The sequence below is a fragment of the Somniosus microcephalus genome, chromosome 6 (assembly GCF_052327205.1).
Source record: "Somniosus microcephalus isolate GS21.2 chromosome 6, FLI_Smic_1.0, whole genome shotgun sequence".
NCBI lineage: Eukaryota > Metazoa > Chordata > Chondrichthyes > Squaliformes > Somniosidae > Somniosus > Somniosus microcephalus.
In genome coordinates, this window is record NC_140992.1 from 78,898,906 (window position 1) to 78,917,234 (window position 18,329).

Here is an 18,329-nt window from a genome sequence, read left to right on the forward strand (position 1 = left end):
TACATGTTCTGTACAAAGATATTTTCAGTAGTGAATCGGTTAATGTGCATAATTTAAATGCTTGCTCTTGAAGTCCAGATGCCTCAACAAATGAGAACTGTACAAGCAAATGTTACTTGTAAATAAATACTCAATGCACTTTGTACTTTTACTTGACCTCCCTTCTGTCTGCTAATTATACAGGAGGCAGTATGGTTCCTATCCAACATCACAGCTGGCAACCAGCAGCAAGTACAAGCAGTGATTGATGCAAACCTTGTTCCTATGATTATACACCTCTTAGATAAGGTGAGATGCTACACTTCATTTTTTTTCTGTTGCATTTATATAGTGTGTTTCATGTTGAGACTTTCAAAATGCTTTCTAAAGTTTATTTTTGAATTGAATTTTATAGGTAACCCTATTAACTCATCAGTATACAAAGAGAATGTTAGGTTCATTGCCATATTTCAAAACCTGTTCAAAGTGAGAAATTGCAACAGATGTGCAAAAAAAGTCATGGGGAAAGCAATGTTATTTCAAATGTAATAATTTGTAGATTCATTGTGGGTTTAGTGCAGAAAAGAACAATATTCCTGGGTCCATATGATTGTAAAATAGCCACCAAAAGTTCTGAACAGTAAATAAGTTCTGTTTTATTACTTCACTGTGGATTCAATTCTGGCTTGTTTGCTTTTTCTTTTTCTTCCTCCCTAGGGTGATTTTGGTACTCAGAAAGAAGCTGCTTGGGCGATAAGTAATCTAACTATTAGTGGCAGGAAAGAACAGGTGGGTAAGACTAAAGTTTAGGTAAAATGGCTGACAGTGTCAGGAAGTCATACAAAGTTAATTCATTGATAAACTCTTGTATTGCATTGTTGGGGTAAAGTTTTAGTTTGTAAATTCCACTTGGAATTTGTGTTTTTTTTTGTACAAAATGTTTTGTCATTCCTGTTTTGTAAAAGACAAATATGTTGTGAAACTGACTAAATTATTTTTCATTAGGTTGCATACCTGATCCAACAAAAAGTTGTTCCTCCATTCTGTAACCTGCTAACAGTGAAAGACTCGCAGGTAGTGCAAGTGGTATTGGACGGATTGAGTAACATCCTCAAGATGGCAGATGATGAGGCAGAAACAATAGCTAGTCTGATTGAAGAATGTGGTGGTAAGAATGAAATAATCCTTGGAAAGTACTTGTAGAGAGTTTGACTCTCAACTAGATGTTAAGTTTGTATTGCTTAAGATCCCCCCCTCCCAGATTTTCTTCTAGGTAAAGCTTTTTACAGTCACTCAAGTCCTGTGGGTAAGGGTGTGAAGGGAAACTGGGATTCGGGATGGGGTGCCTTTCCAAGTTGATCAAGAATGCCTCCCAGCAAATTGGCAACCGAGCAGAACTGACTTGTCTCCAAAGCGAACAGTGCTAAGCAAAATCTGCACACTGTGTCTATGTATACATCCTAATATTCTTAATTTGACGATGGATGAATTATTTGGGTTTCATAGTAGACATTCTGTTTCTGCAGTGGTGTTGTCACATTCCATGTGTCCCATTAAATCATATTGTGTGTCAATTTGTTGGATACTTCCTCATTTCAGTCTTCTGACCACAAAATAGTGAGATTTAAATCTTTTTTAAAAAAACGCTTACTAATCAAGAAAAGCTATTCTTCTTGATCTAGCTACAAATGGCCACAACAACTATATGACCAGACTTTATCCAAATGATTTTGAAATACCTGGTTTTAATTTGGACTAATCAAATACCCAAAAAGGGTGCCTTCATTCTGTGTTAAATGACGATTAAAGGCTGGTATTCATCATAGTGATAGTGGGCAGCCAGATCAGCCTGCCTGGGAATAATTGTTACTGTATATACTAGCGTATAAAATTAGAAATGTTTATCCCTATTTGGGATTAAAGTAGGGGTGGGGTGGGCTACAGCTATATTATAACTGCCTATGTCCTCCATCAGGGTTCCCTCCTGGATGGTGTTTTCAACATAACAGTTTTGCTAAAGTTGGTGGATCCAGCAGCAGCACCATGCTGTGTTGCCAGCTGTTGTCCTGCCTCTCTCGTGTTGTGATATTTAAATTGGAACTTCCTCTCTGATTCCTGAATTGAGTGCTGACACAAAATCTGAGATAGAATGGATGCAGGGAGAGGAGATTTGAAAGCAGAGTTCGGAGCCAGGACCAAATTTTTGAAAGAGTTTTCATTTAAATGTCACACCAGAGAGCAGAGCATGAATGAATAAAATGTGCTGGTCAAGGACAAAAAGAAAGCATAATTGTGGACACCAGCCAGCATGAAGACTAGAATAGTGGACGATAGGAGATTTTGAATATTGATCCTTGTGCATTTTTATTTTGATTGCAGGTCCTCCTCCTACTTAAGTAAAGATTGGTATTAGACACAGTCTTAATTGCTTTACAGCCAATGAAGTACTGTAGGAAACTCAGAGGTGATTGTGCTACCAGTGAGCTCTGGCTAACAACAATTATCACCTTGCAGTACTCCATTTAATGTGCAAAGAGATACTTGCTGTTTTATGTTTTTCCTGAGATATTTGTGGTATTCGTTTGATTATTTGTTTGGCCAAATTGTTGGTATTGCAAAAGATCAGCATATAAGGAATAATTCTATGTGAATTAGCACTTGCAGGAAATCTCTGGAAATTAGTGTGTAGCCTGTGATTTTTCTATCCATTGCAGGCTGCATGCCTGTGACTTCTTAAAATGCAAATCCTGTGAGCACTGCTCTCCACTGGGAGAACTGATCGCAGAATCGCCCTTGTAAAATATTTGATGCCTGGTGAAGATGTATCGAAATTACAGGGCGTTGGAATTTTAAAGAAAAAGTACAATTAATACTCTTCAAATTCTCTTCAGGTTTGGAAAAGATCGAACAGTTACAACACCATGAAAACGAGGACATCTATAAATTGGCATATGAGATCATTGATCAGTATTTCTCAACAGATGATGTAAGTTTAAGGAGCATCAAAATACAGATTTCTATTGTGTATTTTCTTGTCCACAAATCTTACTTCCTGTGTCAAGATTTTGAGTCATGTTCTATGTCAACATTTTGCTGTCATGGTCTGTTGATGCGCCAATCAAATCGATCAAAAGGCGCTTTATTGACCATTTATTTTCCCCTTTGTAAATGAAATGTCTAAAATAAGGTTTTTAAATAAAATGTTTTAAAAGAATTTAAAACATTTCACAATAATATGACTAAATTTACATGGTGCAACGTCTTTTGTGTTTTTTAATGCCTTCCTTAAAAGTCTGGGCTTAACCTTGATACAGTCACCACTCTGGGTGAAAGTATCATCAGCTGCAGGCAAGTTCTGCAGTCTGAACATGTGCAGTATGCTTTAGTGTTTAGCTAGCCAAATACTTATTTCTGTTTCTAAAAAAACCTATTTGGATTTCTTTAATTATTTTAATAAAACAAGGTGACAGATTTCAAAAGCTGTATTCTGGTAAAATTTATTGATTATTTTTTCAACATGCTTTAAGTGTGAGAGAAAGTAAGGTGGGAAACATGACTACTGATTGCAGACGTGTTGGAGCTTTTTGTTGGTTTCAAATTAGAAATATTCTAAACTTCAGAAAGCATAGAGAAAGGTGTACAGTGTCTTTCCTCACCCTTTTTTTTTAAATGACAGTAAAGTCACTCACCTGATTATCACTAATGTTTTGATGGTTAGAACATGTAAACATACTATTTATTGATGCATGTGGGTGAGACAGACCGAGACAAACTTTCAGGAGGCAATTGCAAAAGACCGCAATTTACAGACATCTGAAAGTTGCCAGTCCTGGGACACCCTCAGCCCCAAAGAGTGCTACCAGCCTAATGCTCTGCCCTTTCCCTCACTGACAGGCACCAGTGAGCCAAATCCCATAATACACACTTCAGTTCTTTCAAACCTCAGGTTTCCCTAGCCACAAATCTGCCCAATTCCAGGTACTCCCTCCACAGTGATGCCAACCCAAAATATCCCCCTCCCTGTGCTGACAAACTTTAGGATCCCCCCCTCCTAGGTTGGCCGAAGCCCGGAAATATCCCCCACCATTAACAAAGCCCAAGATTGCCCCTGTGCAGCTAACCACCACACCCTCTTTCCCCCCCCCCCCCCCAGGTTCCGCATACGTAGTATTTGCTAAATATCCAATATCTATCTCTTAATTATACATCTTGCATACTTGCTGTATATTCCCAGCTTTAAAACTGATGAGGGATAAACATTAAATACATAAGTAAAGGAGTTTGTGTGTGACTGAAAGGAAGAGTTCTTCACAAAAGAATGAATGGTCATGGTATTCAATCTGTAAAATACCAACAAATTGCAGAGTGCCATTTAATGCAAATGGAATTGGACTTAATCAGTCACTAAATCAGTGGCCCTGATGGTACCCCCATACATGATATAAACAGCCCTAATATAAAATTGTGTATCCTTCAACTGACTGAACAACTGTGGGAATATTTACAGTGGAAGTTTGATGATTTAGTAAGCTTGTTATGGCTAGCACTGTGGTTATGATGCAGTTTAATTAATTCCAAAGGAATTCTGTAGGCTGGAGGTTCAAATTTAACAGAACATTGGAGTAGGCCATTCAACCCCTCAAGCCTGCTCTGCCATTCAATGAGATCATGGCTGATCTGCGATCTAAGTCCATATACCCACCTTTGGCCCATATCCCTTAATAACTCTGGTTAACAGAAAGCTATCAATCTCCGATTTAAAATTAACAATTGATCTTGCATCAATTGTCTTTTGTGAAAGAGCGTTCCAAACTTCTACCACCCTTTGTGTAGAAGTGTTTCCTAATTTCACTCCTTGAAAGGTCTAGCTCTAATTTTTAGACTATGTCCCCTAGTCCTAGAATCTCCAACCAGTGGAAATAGTTTCTCTCTATCTACCTTTATCTGTTCCCCTTAATATCTTGAAAACTTCGATCACATCACCCCTCAACCTTCTAAATTCTAGGGAATACAACCCTAATTTGTGTAATCTCTCCTCGTAACTTAATCCTTGAAGTCCGGGTATCATTCTGGTAAACCTACGCTGGACTCCCTCCAAGGCCAATGTATCCTTCCTAAGGTGTGGTGCCCAGAACTGTGCTCGGTACTCCAGGTGTGGTCTAACCAGGATTTTGTATAGCTGCAGCATAACTTCTACCCCCTTGTATTCTAGTTCTCTAGATATAAAGGCCAGCATCCCATTAGACTTTGATTATTTTCTGTACATGTACATGATTTTAATGATCTATGTACCTGGACCCCCCAAGTCTCTGGACCTCCACTGTTTTTAGCCTTTCACCATTTAGAAGGTACCCTGTTCTGTTCTGTCCTTTTTAGGTCCAAAATGGATGACTTCACATTTGCCTACATTGAAATCCATTTGCTGCAGTTTTGCCCATTCACTTAATCTGTCTTTTATGCTTCCATCTACACCACCTATCTTTGTGTCATCGGCAAATTTGTATGTATGACTTTCTGTGGCATCATCTAAGTCGTTTGTGAATAGTTGAGGCCCCCAACACAGATCCATGCGGGACACCACTAGTCACCTCCTGCCAACTTGAGTACCTACCCATTATCCCTACTGCCTGTCTCCTGCTGCTCAGCCAATTTCCTAACCAGGTCAATAATTTCATAGAATCAAAATGGCTACAGCACAGAAGAAAGCCATTCGGCCTGTCGAACCCGTGACGAGAATCTGCGAGAACATTCAGCTAGTCCCACTCCCCTGCCCTTTCCTCGTAGCCCGTAAAAAAATTTCTTCAGATACTTATCCAACTCTCTTTTGAAAGATAAGATTGAGTTTGCCTCCACTACACTTTCAGGAAGTGCATTCTAGATCTTAACCACTCTCTGCGTTTTTAAAAAAAAAAAAAAAAAAAAGTTTTTTCTTGTGTCGTTTTTGGTTCTTTTGCCAATCACCTTAAATCTGTGTCCTCTAGTTCTCGACCCGTCTGCCAATGGGTACAGTTTCTCTCTACCTACTCTGTCCAGACCCCCTCGTGATTTTGAGCACCTCTATCAAATCTCTCCATCTTCTCTGCTCCAAGGAGAACAACCCCAGCTTCTTCAGTCTATCAACGTAACTGAAGTCCCTCAATTCCGTGGGCTTCTACCTTAGTTAACAGTCTCTTATGTGGGACTTTATCAAATGCTTTCTGGAAGTCTGTATAAATAACATCGACAGACATTCCCTTGTCCACTACTTTAGTCACCTCTTCAAAAAATTCAATCCGGTTTGACAGGCATGACCTACCTTTCACAAATCCATGCTGTCTCTCTGATCAACTGAGAATTTTCAAGGTGTTCAGTCACCCTATCCTTAATTATAGACTCTAACAATTTCTTGACAACAGATGTTCGGCTAACAGGTCTATAATTCCCTGGTTTCCCCCTCTCACCATTTTTAAATAGCGAAGTGACATGCGCAATTTTCCAACCTAATGGAACAATTCCTGAATCGAGAGAACTTTGGAAGGTTATAGTTAGGGTACCTGCAATGTACTCATCTACTTCCTTTGAAACCATCTGATCCTGGGGATTTGTCACTCTTTAGTGCCATTATTTTCTTCATTACTGTTATTTTACTTATTAATTTTATTGAGTCTCTGTCCCTGATTTAGTTTCCTTGGGATTTCTGGTATGCTATCCTCTTCCTCTACTGTAAAAACTAATGCAAAGCAATTATTCAACATGTCTGCCATTTCCTTATTATCATTGACAATATCACTGCTTTCAGTTTTTAAGGGGCCAACATTGCTCCTGACTACCCTATTTTTCCTAATATAATTGTAAAAAAAAAATTGTTGATTTTGATATCCCTTGCAAGTTTCCTTTCATACTCCCTTTTTGTAGCTCTTACTATCTGTTTTATGGCCCTTTGCTGGTCTTTGTATCTTTCCCATTTGGTAGGATCTGTGCTATTTTTTGCATTTTTTATGTTTTTTCTTTGTTTTATTTTGTCCCTTACCTCTTTAGTCGCCCATGGCTGTTCATGCACAGTTAGGTTGTTAACTAAATTTGGCTCATTACTAAATCTAATATAGCATGCCCCCTTGTTGCCTCTAGGACATACTGTTGTGGAAAACTATCCCGGATACACTCAAGAAATTCATTACTTTTCTGGCAGGTGCTAGTCTGCTTATCCCAATCTATATGAAAGTTAAAATCCCCCATTAAAACCATTCTGCCTTTGCTTACATGCTTGTCTAATCTCTGCATTTATACAATCTAGCACGTCACAGCTGCTACCAGGGGGCCTATACACAACTCCCACTACAGTGAACAATCCTTAACTGCCAGTCTTCTATATATTTATCACTTTTTTTTAACTCACGGTACACTCAAGTGCATGTAACTAAGTGCACCTAGCCCCAAATATCATTTTCAAAGTGTAATCTTTGCATTCACTTAAAGTCTATTAGGTGTACCGTAGATATCGCTTTTTCTCCATTTGTAGCAAAGTAACATTAAAAATGAGTAAGATTAAAACCTTTTGGTTGCTCAAAAAGAACCAATGGTCAGTTGGTAACTGTAACTTGTCATTGAGCCATCCAGACCAGAAGGTCCCAAGTTTGATTCCTAGTTTGTCAATCTCAGCCTGGGTTGTTGGTAGGATCGCTAGCAGAATACCTGTCCAGTGAGAGTCAAATCAGCTCGGGTTCCCTCTCCTGATCAGTATTCAGTGATGCCTACTTGCAAATGAATGTGTAGAAGTTTTAGGGATTGGATTGGCTCTAATGTACCATTATGAGACAAAACACCTGTCTAGATTTGCAGATGAAGAATAACCACTTGTTGGTTAGTCTCCTGTGCCTGGTGACACATGAGACAACCCATTCTAACACTGCTGTCTGTCCAAAGCAAGATATTTGACTCCATCGGGCTATCGTCATGCCGTACATCCAGAAAATTATTGTTCTTCACAGTTGATGTTTATATTTACAAGTCTAACAAACTCGTCTCTGGGTTGTTTGCATGACTAGAGGTATTTTTACGTGGATGGGTTGTTGGCCTGCATCGAAACCCCTTACCAGGAAAAATGCTGGACTGCCTTTAATCTGGCTCCTACCTTTTTGAATTGGATGGCCCTACCAGGTGTTATACTCCCACCTGCATAGCTGTGTCATAGGAGCATGCAAGCCTTCCCACCATGTCAAAGGTGCAGTCCCTAGGGAAGGAATAGCCATTTAGGTGAGGTACTGGAGGACAGCTGGTGCACTTGGAACTATACCCACAGCAAGCGATAATGCCTTCCAGATAGAATTATACAGCACAGAAGGAGGCAATTTGGCCCATCATGCCTGTGCTGGCTCTTTGAATGAGCTATCCAATTAGTCCCACTCCCCTGCTGTTTCCCCATAGCCCTGCAATTTTTCCCCTTCAAGTATATATCCAATTGCTTTTTGAAAGTTACTACTGAATGTGCTTCCGCCACCCTTTTCAGGCAGTGCATTCCAGATCATAACTCGCTGCATTAAAAAAAAATCTTCTCATCTCTCCCCTGGTTCTTTTGCCAATTACCTTAAATCTGTGTCCTCTGGTTACTGACAATGTTCCCACTAAGCTGCACAGAGAATCTGCATTTAATAGAGAAGCGTGAAGTGATGCATTTGGTAGGAAGAAAGAGGATAGAATATAAACTAAAATGGTACAATTTTAAATGGGGTGCAGAAATGGAGAGACCTGGGGGTGTATGTACACAAATCTTCGAAGGTGGCAGGACAAGTTGAGATGGCCATTAAAAAAGCATATGGCTTTACTAATGGAGGCATAGAGTACAAAAGCAAGGAAATTATGCTTAAACCTTTATTTAAAAAAAAAAAACTGGTTAGGCCTCAGCTAGAGTATTGTTTAATTCTGGGCACTGCACTTTAGGAAGGATGTCAAGGCCTTGGAGAAGGTGCAGAAGTGATTTACTAGAATGGTACCAGGGATGAGGGACTTGTGTGGAGAGACCAGAGAAGCTGGCATTGTTTTCCTTGGAGCAAAGAAGGTTAAGAGGAGAACTGATAGTGTTCAAAATCATGAAGGGTTTTGATACAGTAAATAAGGAGAAACTTTCCAGTAGCAGAAGGGTCGGCAACCAGTGGAGACAGATTTCAGGTGGTAGGCAGAAGAACTAGAGGTGACGTACGGAAATTTTCTTTTATGCAGCGAGTTATTGTGATCTGGAATGCATTGCCTGAAAGGGTGGTGAAAGCAGATTCGGTAGTGACTTTCAAAAGGGAATTTGATATACTTGAAGGGAAAAAGTTTACTGGGCTGTAGAGAAAGAGCAGGGGAGTGGGACTAATTTAATAGCTCTTTCAAAGAGCTGGCACAGACACGATGGACTGAATGGCCTCCTGTGCTGTATCATTCTATGATTCTATAATCAAGTTTACTCCAGATAATCGGTTCTATTATTTTACATGGAATTGTAGTAAGACTAATGGGTCTGTGGTTGCCTGTTTCTATTTTGTCAGCATTTTTGAATATGGACAACAAATTAGTCTGTTTCTAATCTACTGGTACCTCTCCAGTATCTAGTGTCAATGCCTCACAAATCTCCCAAGTGTCTCAGCTCTCTGGTATAAATACCTTCTATCCCTGGAAATGTATTTGTCTTGAGCCCTTTGATATAATTGGAATTACGGAGACATGGCTCCAGGGTGACCAAGGCTGGGAATTCAACATCCAGTGGTATTCAATATTCAGGAAATGACAGGCAAAAAGGAAAAGGAGGTGGGGTAGCATTGCTGGTTAAAGAGGAGATTAACACAATAGTAAGGAAGGATATTCGCTCTGATGTGGAATCTGTATGGGTAGAGCTGAGAAATACCAAGGGGCAGAAAACGTTAGTGGGAGTTGAATACAGACCCCCAAACAGTAATGCTGAGGTTGGGGATGGCATTAAACAGGAAATTAGAGACGCGTGCAATAAGGGCACAGCAGTTATCATGGGTGACTTTAATCTACATATAGATTTGGCTAACCAAATTAGTAACAATACTGTGGAGGAGGAATTCCTGGAGTGTTTACGGGATGGTTTCCTGGACCAATATGTCAAGGACCCAGCTAGAGATCAGGCCATCTTAGACTAGGTATTATGTAATGAGAAAGGATTGATTAGCAATCTTGTGCGAGGCCCCTTGGGGAGGAGCGATCATAATATCATAAATTCTTAAGATGGAGTGAAGTTGTTGACTCAGAGACTAGGGTCCTGAATTTAAATAAAGGAAACTACGATGGTATGAGGCGCGAGTTGGTTAGGATGGATTGGGGAATGTTACTTAAAGGGTTGCCGGTGGATAGGCAATGGCAAATATTTATAGGTCGCATGGATGAACTACAAAATTTGTTCATCCCTGTCTGGCATAAAAATAAAACAAAAAAGGTGGCGCAGCCATGGCTAACAAGGGAAATTAGGGATAGCATAAGATCCAAGGAGAGGACATATAAATTGGCCAGAAAAAACAGCAAACCTGAGGATTGGGAGCAGTTTAGAATTCAGCAAAGGAGGACAAAAGGATTAATTAAGAGGGGAAAAATAGAGTATGAGGGTAAGCTTTCAGGGAACATAAAAACTGACTGTAAAAGCTTCTATAGATATCTGAACAGAAAAAGATTGGTGAAGTCAAGTGTAGGTCCCTTGTAGTCAGAATCAGGGGAAATTATAATGGTGAACAAAGACATGGCTGACCAATTAAATACATACTTTGGTTCTGTCTTCACAAAGGAGGACACAAATAACCTCCCAGAGATGTCGGGGAACATAGGGTCTATTGAGAGGGAGGAACTGAATTAAATCGGTATTTGTAGGGAAATTGAAGGCCGATAAATCCCCAGGGCCTGATAAGCTACATCCTAGGGTACTTAAAGAAGTGGCCCTAGAAATAGTAGATGCATTGCTGGTCATCTTCCAAAATTCTATAGACTCTGGCACAGTTCCCATGGATTGGAGGATAGCTAATGTAACCCCACTATTTAAAAAAGGTGGTAGAGAGAAAAGGGGGAATTATAGAACGGTTAGCCTGACATCAGTCGTGGGGAAAATGCTGGAGTCTATTATAAAAGATGTAATAGCAGAGCACTTGAAAAACAGTGACCGGATTGGATGGGATGGGATATGTGTCGGTGCAGGCTCGATGGGCCGAAATGGCCTCTATCTGCACTGTGGGGTTTCTGTGATTTACAAACGGTAAGTCGTGCTTGACTAATCTACTGGAATATTTTGAGGATGTAACTAGTAGAATAGATAAAGGAGAACCAGTGGATGTGGTGTATTTGGACTTTCAGAAGGCTTTTGATAAGGTCCTGCATAAGAGATTGGCGTGTAAAGTTAAAGCACATGGGATTGTGGGGGTAAGGTATTGACTTGGATGGAGAACTGGTTGGCAGACAGGAAGCAAAGAGTTGGAATAAACAGGTCTTTTTCTGAATGGCAGGCAGTGACTAGTGGGGTACTGCAGGGATCGGTGCTAGGACCCCAGCTATTCACTATATATTAATGATCTAGACGAGGGAACTAGATGTAATATCTCCAAGTTTGCAGATGACACAAAGCTGGGTGGGCGTGTGTGCTGTGAGGAGGATGCAGAGAAACTCCAGTATGATTTGGACAGGTTGGGTGATTGGGCAGATGCAGTATAATGTGGATAAATGTGAGGTTATCCACTTTGGTGGCAAAAACAGGTAGGCAGATTATTATCTGAACGGCAATAAATTGGGAAAAGGGGAAGTGCAACAAGACCTGGGTGTCCTAGTGCACCAGTCGCTGAAGGTAAGCATGCAGGTGCAGCAGGCGGTTAAGAAGGCAAATAGTATGTTGGCCTTCATAGTGAGAGGATTCAAGTACAGGAGCAAGGATGTCTTGCTGCAGTTGTACAGGGCCTTGGTGAGACCACACCTTGAGTATTGTGTGCAGTTTTGGTCACCTTATCTGAGGCAGGATGTTCTTGCCATGGAGGGAGTGCCGTGAAGATTCACCAGATTGATACCTGGGATGGCAGGAATGACGTATGAGGAGAGATTGGGTTGATTGGGCTCATATTCGCTGGAGCTTAGAAGAATGAGAGGGGATCTCATTGAAACTTATAAAATTCTAACAGGACTAGACAGACTAGATGCAGGAAGGATGTTCCCGATGGCGGGGGAGTCCAGAACCAGGGGTCACAGTCTAAAGATAAGGGGTAAGCCATTTAGGACAGAGATGAGGAGGAATTTCTTCACCCAGAGTGGTGAACCTGTGGAATTCTCTACCACACAAGGCAGTTGAGACCAATTCATTAAATATATTCAAGAAGGAGTTAGATATATTAAGGCCAAAGGGATATGGGGAGAAAACAGGAACAGGGTACTGAATTTGGATGATCAGCCACGATCTCATTTAAATGGCGGAGCAGGCTCGAGGGGCCGAATGGCCTACTCCTGCTCCTATCTTTTATGTTTCACCCTGTTTAAGACTTCTATCTCTTTTTGTATCTGTCATTAATTTTGCCTTGGTTAACTCTGGCATGGGCATGTTACTCCTGTTTTCCCCAATGAATACTTGGAGGATGCAATCATTCAGAATATTTACTGTTTTGTGTTCTTCCCCTCTTTTAAGCCTATTTGCTGGTTGTATCATCATCATTCACTACCTTCTTAGCTATTGAAGTACTGAGAGTTTTTAACTGTTAGGTTTTGCCTTAGTTGACTTTTCCCTCTTTTTTTCTTTTAAGATTGATGAAGATCCTGCCTTGGTTCCAGAAGCAATTCAAGGTGGGACATTTGGGTTCAACTCATCCACCAATGTTCCAGCAGAAGGCTTCCAATTCTAGAAAGGCATAATTCCTGGAGCAAGTGAAATAATGCAGCACTAAAGGAAGGTTTGATCGATCATGCTTGGCTCATGTGGGATCCACTGCTGCATTAAATCGGAGAGCTGTTTTGCAGATTGCGTTTGGTATCCGAGAAAAGCCCAAATGAAGTCAAGCTGGCGAGTGGGTGCGAGTGCGCGTGAGAGTGGTAAAATGTTATAAAATTTCACAGTGAATGCTATTTAGGTTGTTTAAAGAAAGGGGGCTAAAAGTCAAAGAAAGGTCAATGTCTTCGAAGTAACTAAACCAAGATCAAATTCAGTTATCTAGAATAATTAGAAGAATGAAGCACTTAAGATACTTCAAACTTCATAAACCAAGAAAGGGACATCGACCAAGTCAGAAGACCGAGTCAAGGCCTTGCTATGAAGCACTGTGTGAATGGACCCACTGTATGAATGTCTGGACTCGGTGCTGTGGAGCCAGGTTCATTACTTGAAATCTTGGGCTCTGTATTCACTCATGAAAATAAACTCCTCGTGATGGAGTTGTGTGTGGAAGAGAGTAGTGTATGGGCGTGATGTTGTATGTGAACGCATGCAAACTTGATTGCCTTCAAGTGGCTAATGAATAAACCCAGAAAAACACCAAAATGAGTTTGTTTTTATTAATATTTAACATACACTGGAGAATTTAACCGATTTAGCAGCAGTGCATTGTATAATTTATCTGTAGCAATTTGGGTTGAATCTTGCAGCATATGTTGTTTGCTTGTTTTACTTCCACCTTTGCCATTCTATTTTTTTAATGTTTATACAACTTATGTACTTTATTTGTAGTTATGAATTGTTCCTCGCTTAACAATTGCACCAGTTAAAATCAATAAATGCTGTGAGTTGCTTTCCATATAAATCACGAATACAATAATAAATTAATGGAGCTGTAATGGTAATAAGCTGCTCACATGCACATTTTGCAGAGACAAAAAATAGAACATGTACATGCTCTGCTGCTTAATAAACTTTGAAAAGTTGCCATAATTTAAATCCAGGGAACGTCAAACACCAGCAGTGTTGTGGAGCTCATCATCTTTATTAGTCATAACTTGGATACATAAAGTTGGCTAAGATAATCAAATCACATGCATCTATTAATTGATGGCTACTTCTGATTTATTTTAGCTATATTTTTAGTTAGTTCCTGTGTAGAATTTAGCACAGTACCTCTTGGGGTAAATGCTGTTTATTAACATTTGTTTCCTATTTTCCTGTTATTTTTCCTGATTAAAATATTTCAGTTGTGACTAATTTTGGTGCATACTTTCTGCTAAAGGGGGATTGATAGAAGTATGTATAGGTGAACTAATCAAATGTGAAAACACCCTTGACATGTTTGATATTTTTAGGAAGGACCTTTTTTTTTAAATTAGATACAAGTAGCCATGAACCATCTGAGCCACTTTAAAAAGAGTATGTTGTGTTTCAAGAGACTTGCATACAAACTATGCAAGTTTTAAAAAAAAAATCAAAAAAAATCTGGAAGGTAGTTGCTTCCTTGAAGAGGTCCAGTACACTAAATTTGGCCTATTGATCAGTGTTTATGAAAGAAAATGCTTACCCTCTTGGTAAGGTGGCTCATTGTAGGAAATACTGTGCCTTCTCCCTTAGAGCACAAGTGTTGCATGAACAAGTGTTGCTGTATTTAAAACCTAAGGTAATAGTCACTAAAGGGGAATGTGAAAAATGATTACCTGATTCTTATTTTGTGTTTAAAATTTTGAAATATTGTAGACTGGATTAATATGTAGTTGTGATTTATTTTGTAAATTAGTTGGTTTACCCTTGAAGCATTCCTTGTCGTCATACACATGCTTTGAAAGCTAAACAAAAATTGGAACAGGCAGAAAATTGGCTTGCTTACACTGTTTTCCATTAGAGTGCAGGCTAATCTGTTTTAGAGAAAAATAAACTTTGAAATGATTCTGTGTGGCCTGATGTTGCATTGTAGTATTAATGTTGAGCGGTTCCACCATGGGGTGGACTAATCTATTGAACAGATTCATCTGAATTGTCCCGCTGTGATGCATTTCTCAACAAAAAAAAATGCAAGTGTTCAAATCACATGCTTGAATTGGTAGTACATTAAATTTCAACATCTATGTTGATTCCATCTATTGTGTTCTGTTCTAGGGCAGGTCCTAAATCAAATCTCACACTAGATTCTTGAGCCACTTACTTGGGAAGGGTAGCTGAGGTGGTTTCCTGTTATCAGTTTTTATCTTTGGTGTACCTTCTCCTAGGTAGACTGCAACCCAGGCTAAATAGCCCCACCTGCCCTTTGAGGGGCTGCTGCCCCCCCCCCCCCCCCCCCCCCCCATTGGGAGCAAGTGCCCCTGCTGGGTGTCACCTAGTTTTCAGAGCCAGCGCTTCAGTCTCTGCTCGCTGGGTCTGCCTGGAGTAGAGCCCAAACCTAACCCTTCTGACTCGTGTGAGGATGCTACCACTAAACCAAAGGCTCACTATGTTGATTATCATCTTTTGTTTTTACTTCAGGTATATTCACTAATAGAGTAATACAGTAACAAGGCCACTAAATGTATTTTTTCCTCATCTATGGATTTGAAAAGCTTTTACGTTCATGTAGAGTGCCTCTGGTGCTTCCATTAAGCCCTGTGCTTGTGCCTTGCTAAATATATTGCAAGTTTTCAAAAAAGGCAAATAGACTTGGCAACATTAAATCCCACCTGCATAAAGAAAAAAGCTGCTATCCTTGTGGAGGACAAAGCTCAGGGGGAAAAAAACCCACAAGGAGAATTCCAAGTACTACCAATGAAGAAAGCAATAAAAGACTGGGCCTAATCACTTCTGTATTGGGTTGGGTTCTTTACTACCTGTTGTCTTGGAAGATGCAACCATATGAGAATTTGATGAGTAGGTTTGCATTTGGAGAATATGCTTGTGACCTTTCCTTTGGGAGATGAGGGCATGAGGAGAGGGGGTTGGCAAAAAAATGACTACATTCCAATATTACTTTTAATAGGAAGCTGCCCAATTGTTGTAGTGCCCAGGTTTTTAATTTTAAAGTAAAGGGAAGGAGCTTAAATGTTAGGGATTAACTAACCATCTGAAGAAGCACTGGAAATGTAGGAATCTTTAACTTTTTATGTTTGTGCACTTAGGCTTATTTTGTCTGTAGTGCTGGTTAAACATGAGCCAGATCTTGCTGGAGCAGGGCCTCTAATAGCCCCTGCCCCCTTCAGCTCAAAAAAATTTTGCCCACAAAGTTGCTGAAAGTGTGAGCTGAAAATGGCATCTGGGACCTAAAGTGAACAGGAAACCAATAGGGTATCTCCTTAACTAAGGAGATTTAAGGATTAGGAAATACAACGGAAGGACGGAGGAGGGTGAATGTAATGTCAAATCAGGTACCGGGAGGAAAATAAAGATTGGATTGAGAGGGGGGGAAACAAAGTAACATTTAAAATTTGACATTATTAAAATCTCCATGAAAAATTCAAAACTTGCATGAGATTCCACACTTGTAATAGTTAATTTTCAGTGCCAGAGGTTGATGGTCAGTAATTAACAATTACCACATCATTAAAAGGGTACTTGCACTAATTACTAGTACTAAATATCTGCAGTGAGTTTAGTTCGTATCCACCACACATACAGCAACTTCAAGACATTCAATGCATGTCAAGGGCGAGGCAGAGAACTAAATGCTGTTTGCAGTAGTGGCGCAATTCTGACAGCAACTTTTGGATGTGTGCGTATCTGTTCCTGTACCATTTACGCATAAATAACTGAACACCATTAACCTCACTGTTTTGGTTGAAGATTTATTAAAGCAATTCATTTTACTCTTGTCAATCAACTTTAGTCAGAGTACAAGTTTCACAATGGGGAGAAGAATAGTTGCTGCTTTCACTGAAGAATATCCCAGTTCGGTTGGAGAAAGAAGGAAATGCAGCTAACATTTCTCTTCCATATCAAAGCAAGATTAGACTGGATTAGAATTTTTTCATTGCTGGGTAGAGTGACCCACTTCCTGGTGTATGCAAGGTACAACATAACACTCCATAATTCAGTATTTACTGGCAGCCCCACTTAGTTATGTTTCTAACAGACATGCTTCTATCACTGATGTGTTTGGGAGAGGGGTTCTTTTGAGGTTAATCTCACCGTATAGATATATTTAGCTTATATCTAAACCAGCATTATTTGATGGTAGCATAGAATGCCAACAGCTGTACAGTGTTCCATTGCCAAATATGGATATATGCTTTTGTGCTGAGAATAAATATAATTTAGAAAAGGAAACTTAGAATTATGGATACTTGGCTTTGCAAACAGTTGGGAGTATTGTGTATAACTCTAGGCACTGCACTTAAGGAAGAATGGGGCCTTGGAGAGGGTGCAGAGATTTACTAGAATGGTACCAGGGATGAGGGACTTCAGTTAATGTGGAGACTAGAGAAGCTGGGATTGTTTTCCTTAGAGCAGAGAAAGTTAAAGGGAGACCTAAGAGGTGTTCAAAATTATGAGGGGTTTTGATTGAGAAAGTAGGGAAGAACTATTTCCTCGGGCAAGTGGGTCAGTAATTCGAGTTCATAGATGTAAAATAATTGGTAAAAGAACTAGAGGGGAAATTATAACATTTTTTGCAGTGTTAAGATCGGAAATGCACTACCTGAAAGTGTGGTTAAATCAGATTGCATAGTAGCTTTCAAAAGGCAATTGGACATGTAATTGAAGAGGGCTAAATTGCAGGGTTACGGAGAAAAGGTGGGGACTGAATTGGACCGCTTTCAAACAGCCAGCACAGGCTGAATGGCATTCTGTGCTGTATGATTCTATGAATTAATTTTAAAGATTGAAATATTTTCCTGAAACCTTCATTTCCTGACAAAGTGAAAAATTAAGTTTTGAAGATAGCCTATGACAATGAAGGCAAGCATTTTTAATTTACCCTTCATATCTATTAAGCTCCACTGTCCAAAAGAAGATGGAAACTAGCATAGCGATTATGTTACTGGACTAGTAATCCAGAGGCCTGGGCTAATGAACCATTCAGCTGTGGAATGTGAATCCAGTTAATTAAATAAATCTGGAATAAAAAGTTAGTATCAGTATCGGTGACCATGAAATTATTGAATTGTTGTAAAAACCCAATCTGTTTCATTAATGCCCTTTAGGAAAGGATATCTGCTGTCCTTACCTGGTCTGGTTGAGATATGACTCCAGACCCACAGCAATGTGGTTGCCTCTTAATTCCCTCTGAAATGACCAAGCAAGCCATTCAGTTGTAACAAACCACCACAAAAAACAATAAAACTGGACGGGCCGGCATCAACCTAGGCACTAGTTTTGGACATGACAATGACACACCCAGCCCAGTGGACCCTGCAAAGTCCTCCTCACTAACATGTGGGGACTTGTGCCAAAATTGGAAGAGCTGTCCCACGGACTAGTCAAACAACAGCCTGGCATAGTCTTACAGAGTCATACCTTTCAGCCAATATCCCAG

General features: G+C 39.8%; 1 protein-coding gene across 1 annotated transcript in view; it reads left to right on the forward strand.

Annotated features, from left to right (window-relative positions):
• Window positions 1-14,780, forward strand: part of kpna4 (karyopherin alpha 4 (importin alpha 3)) — a 38,541-nt gene extending 23,761 nt beyond the window's left edge. The window contains exons 13-17 of the mRNA XM_085990408.1: window positions 184-288; window positions 697-768; window positions 985-1,147; window positions 2,871-2,965; window positions 12,723-14,780. Coding sequence (XP_085846534.1) covers window positions 184-288; window positions 697-768; window positions 985-1,147; window positions 2,871-2,965; window positions 12,723-12,821 — 534 coding nt within the window. The 3' untranslated portion in view covers window positions 12,822-14,780. The remainder of the gene's footprint in view (window positions 1-183; window positions 289-696; window positions 769-984; window positions 1,148-2,870; window positions 2,966-12,722) is intronic.
• Window positions 14,781-18,329: the final 3,549 nt, after the last annotated feature.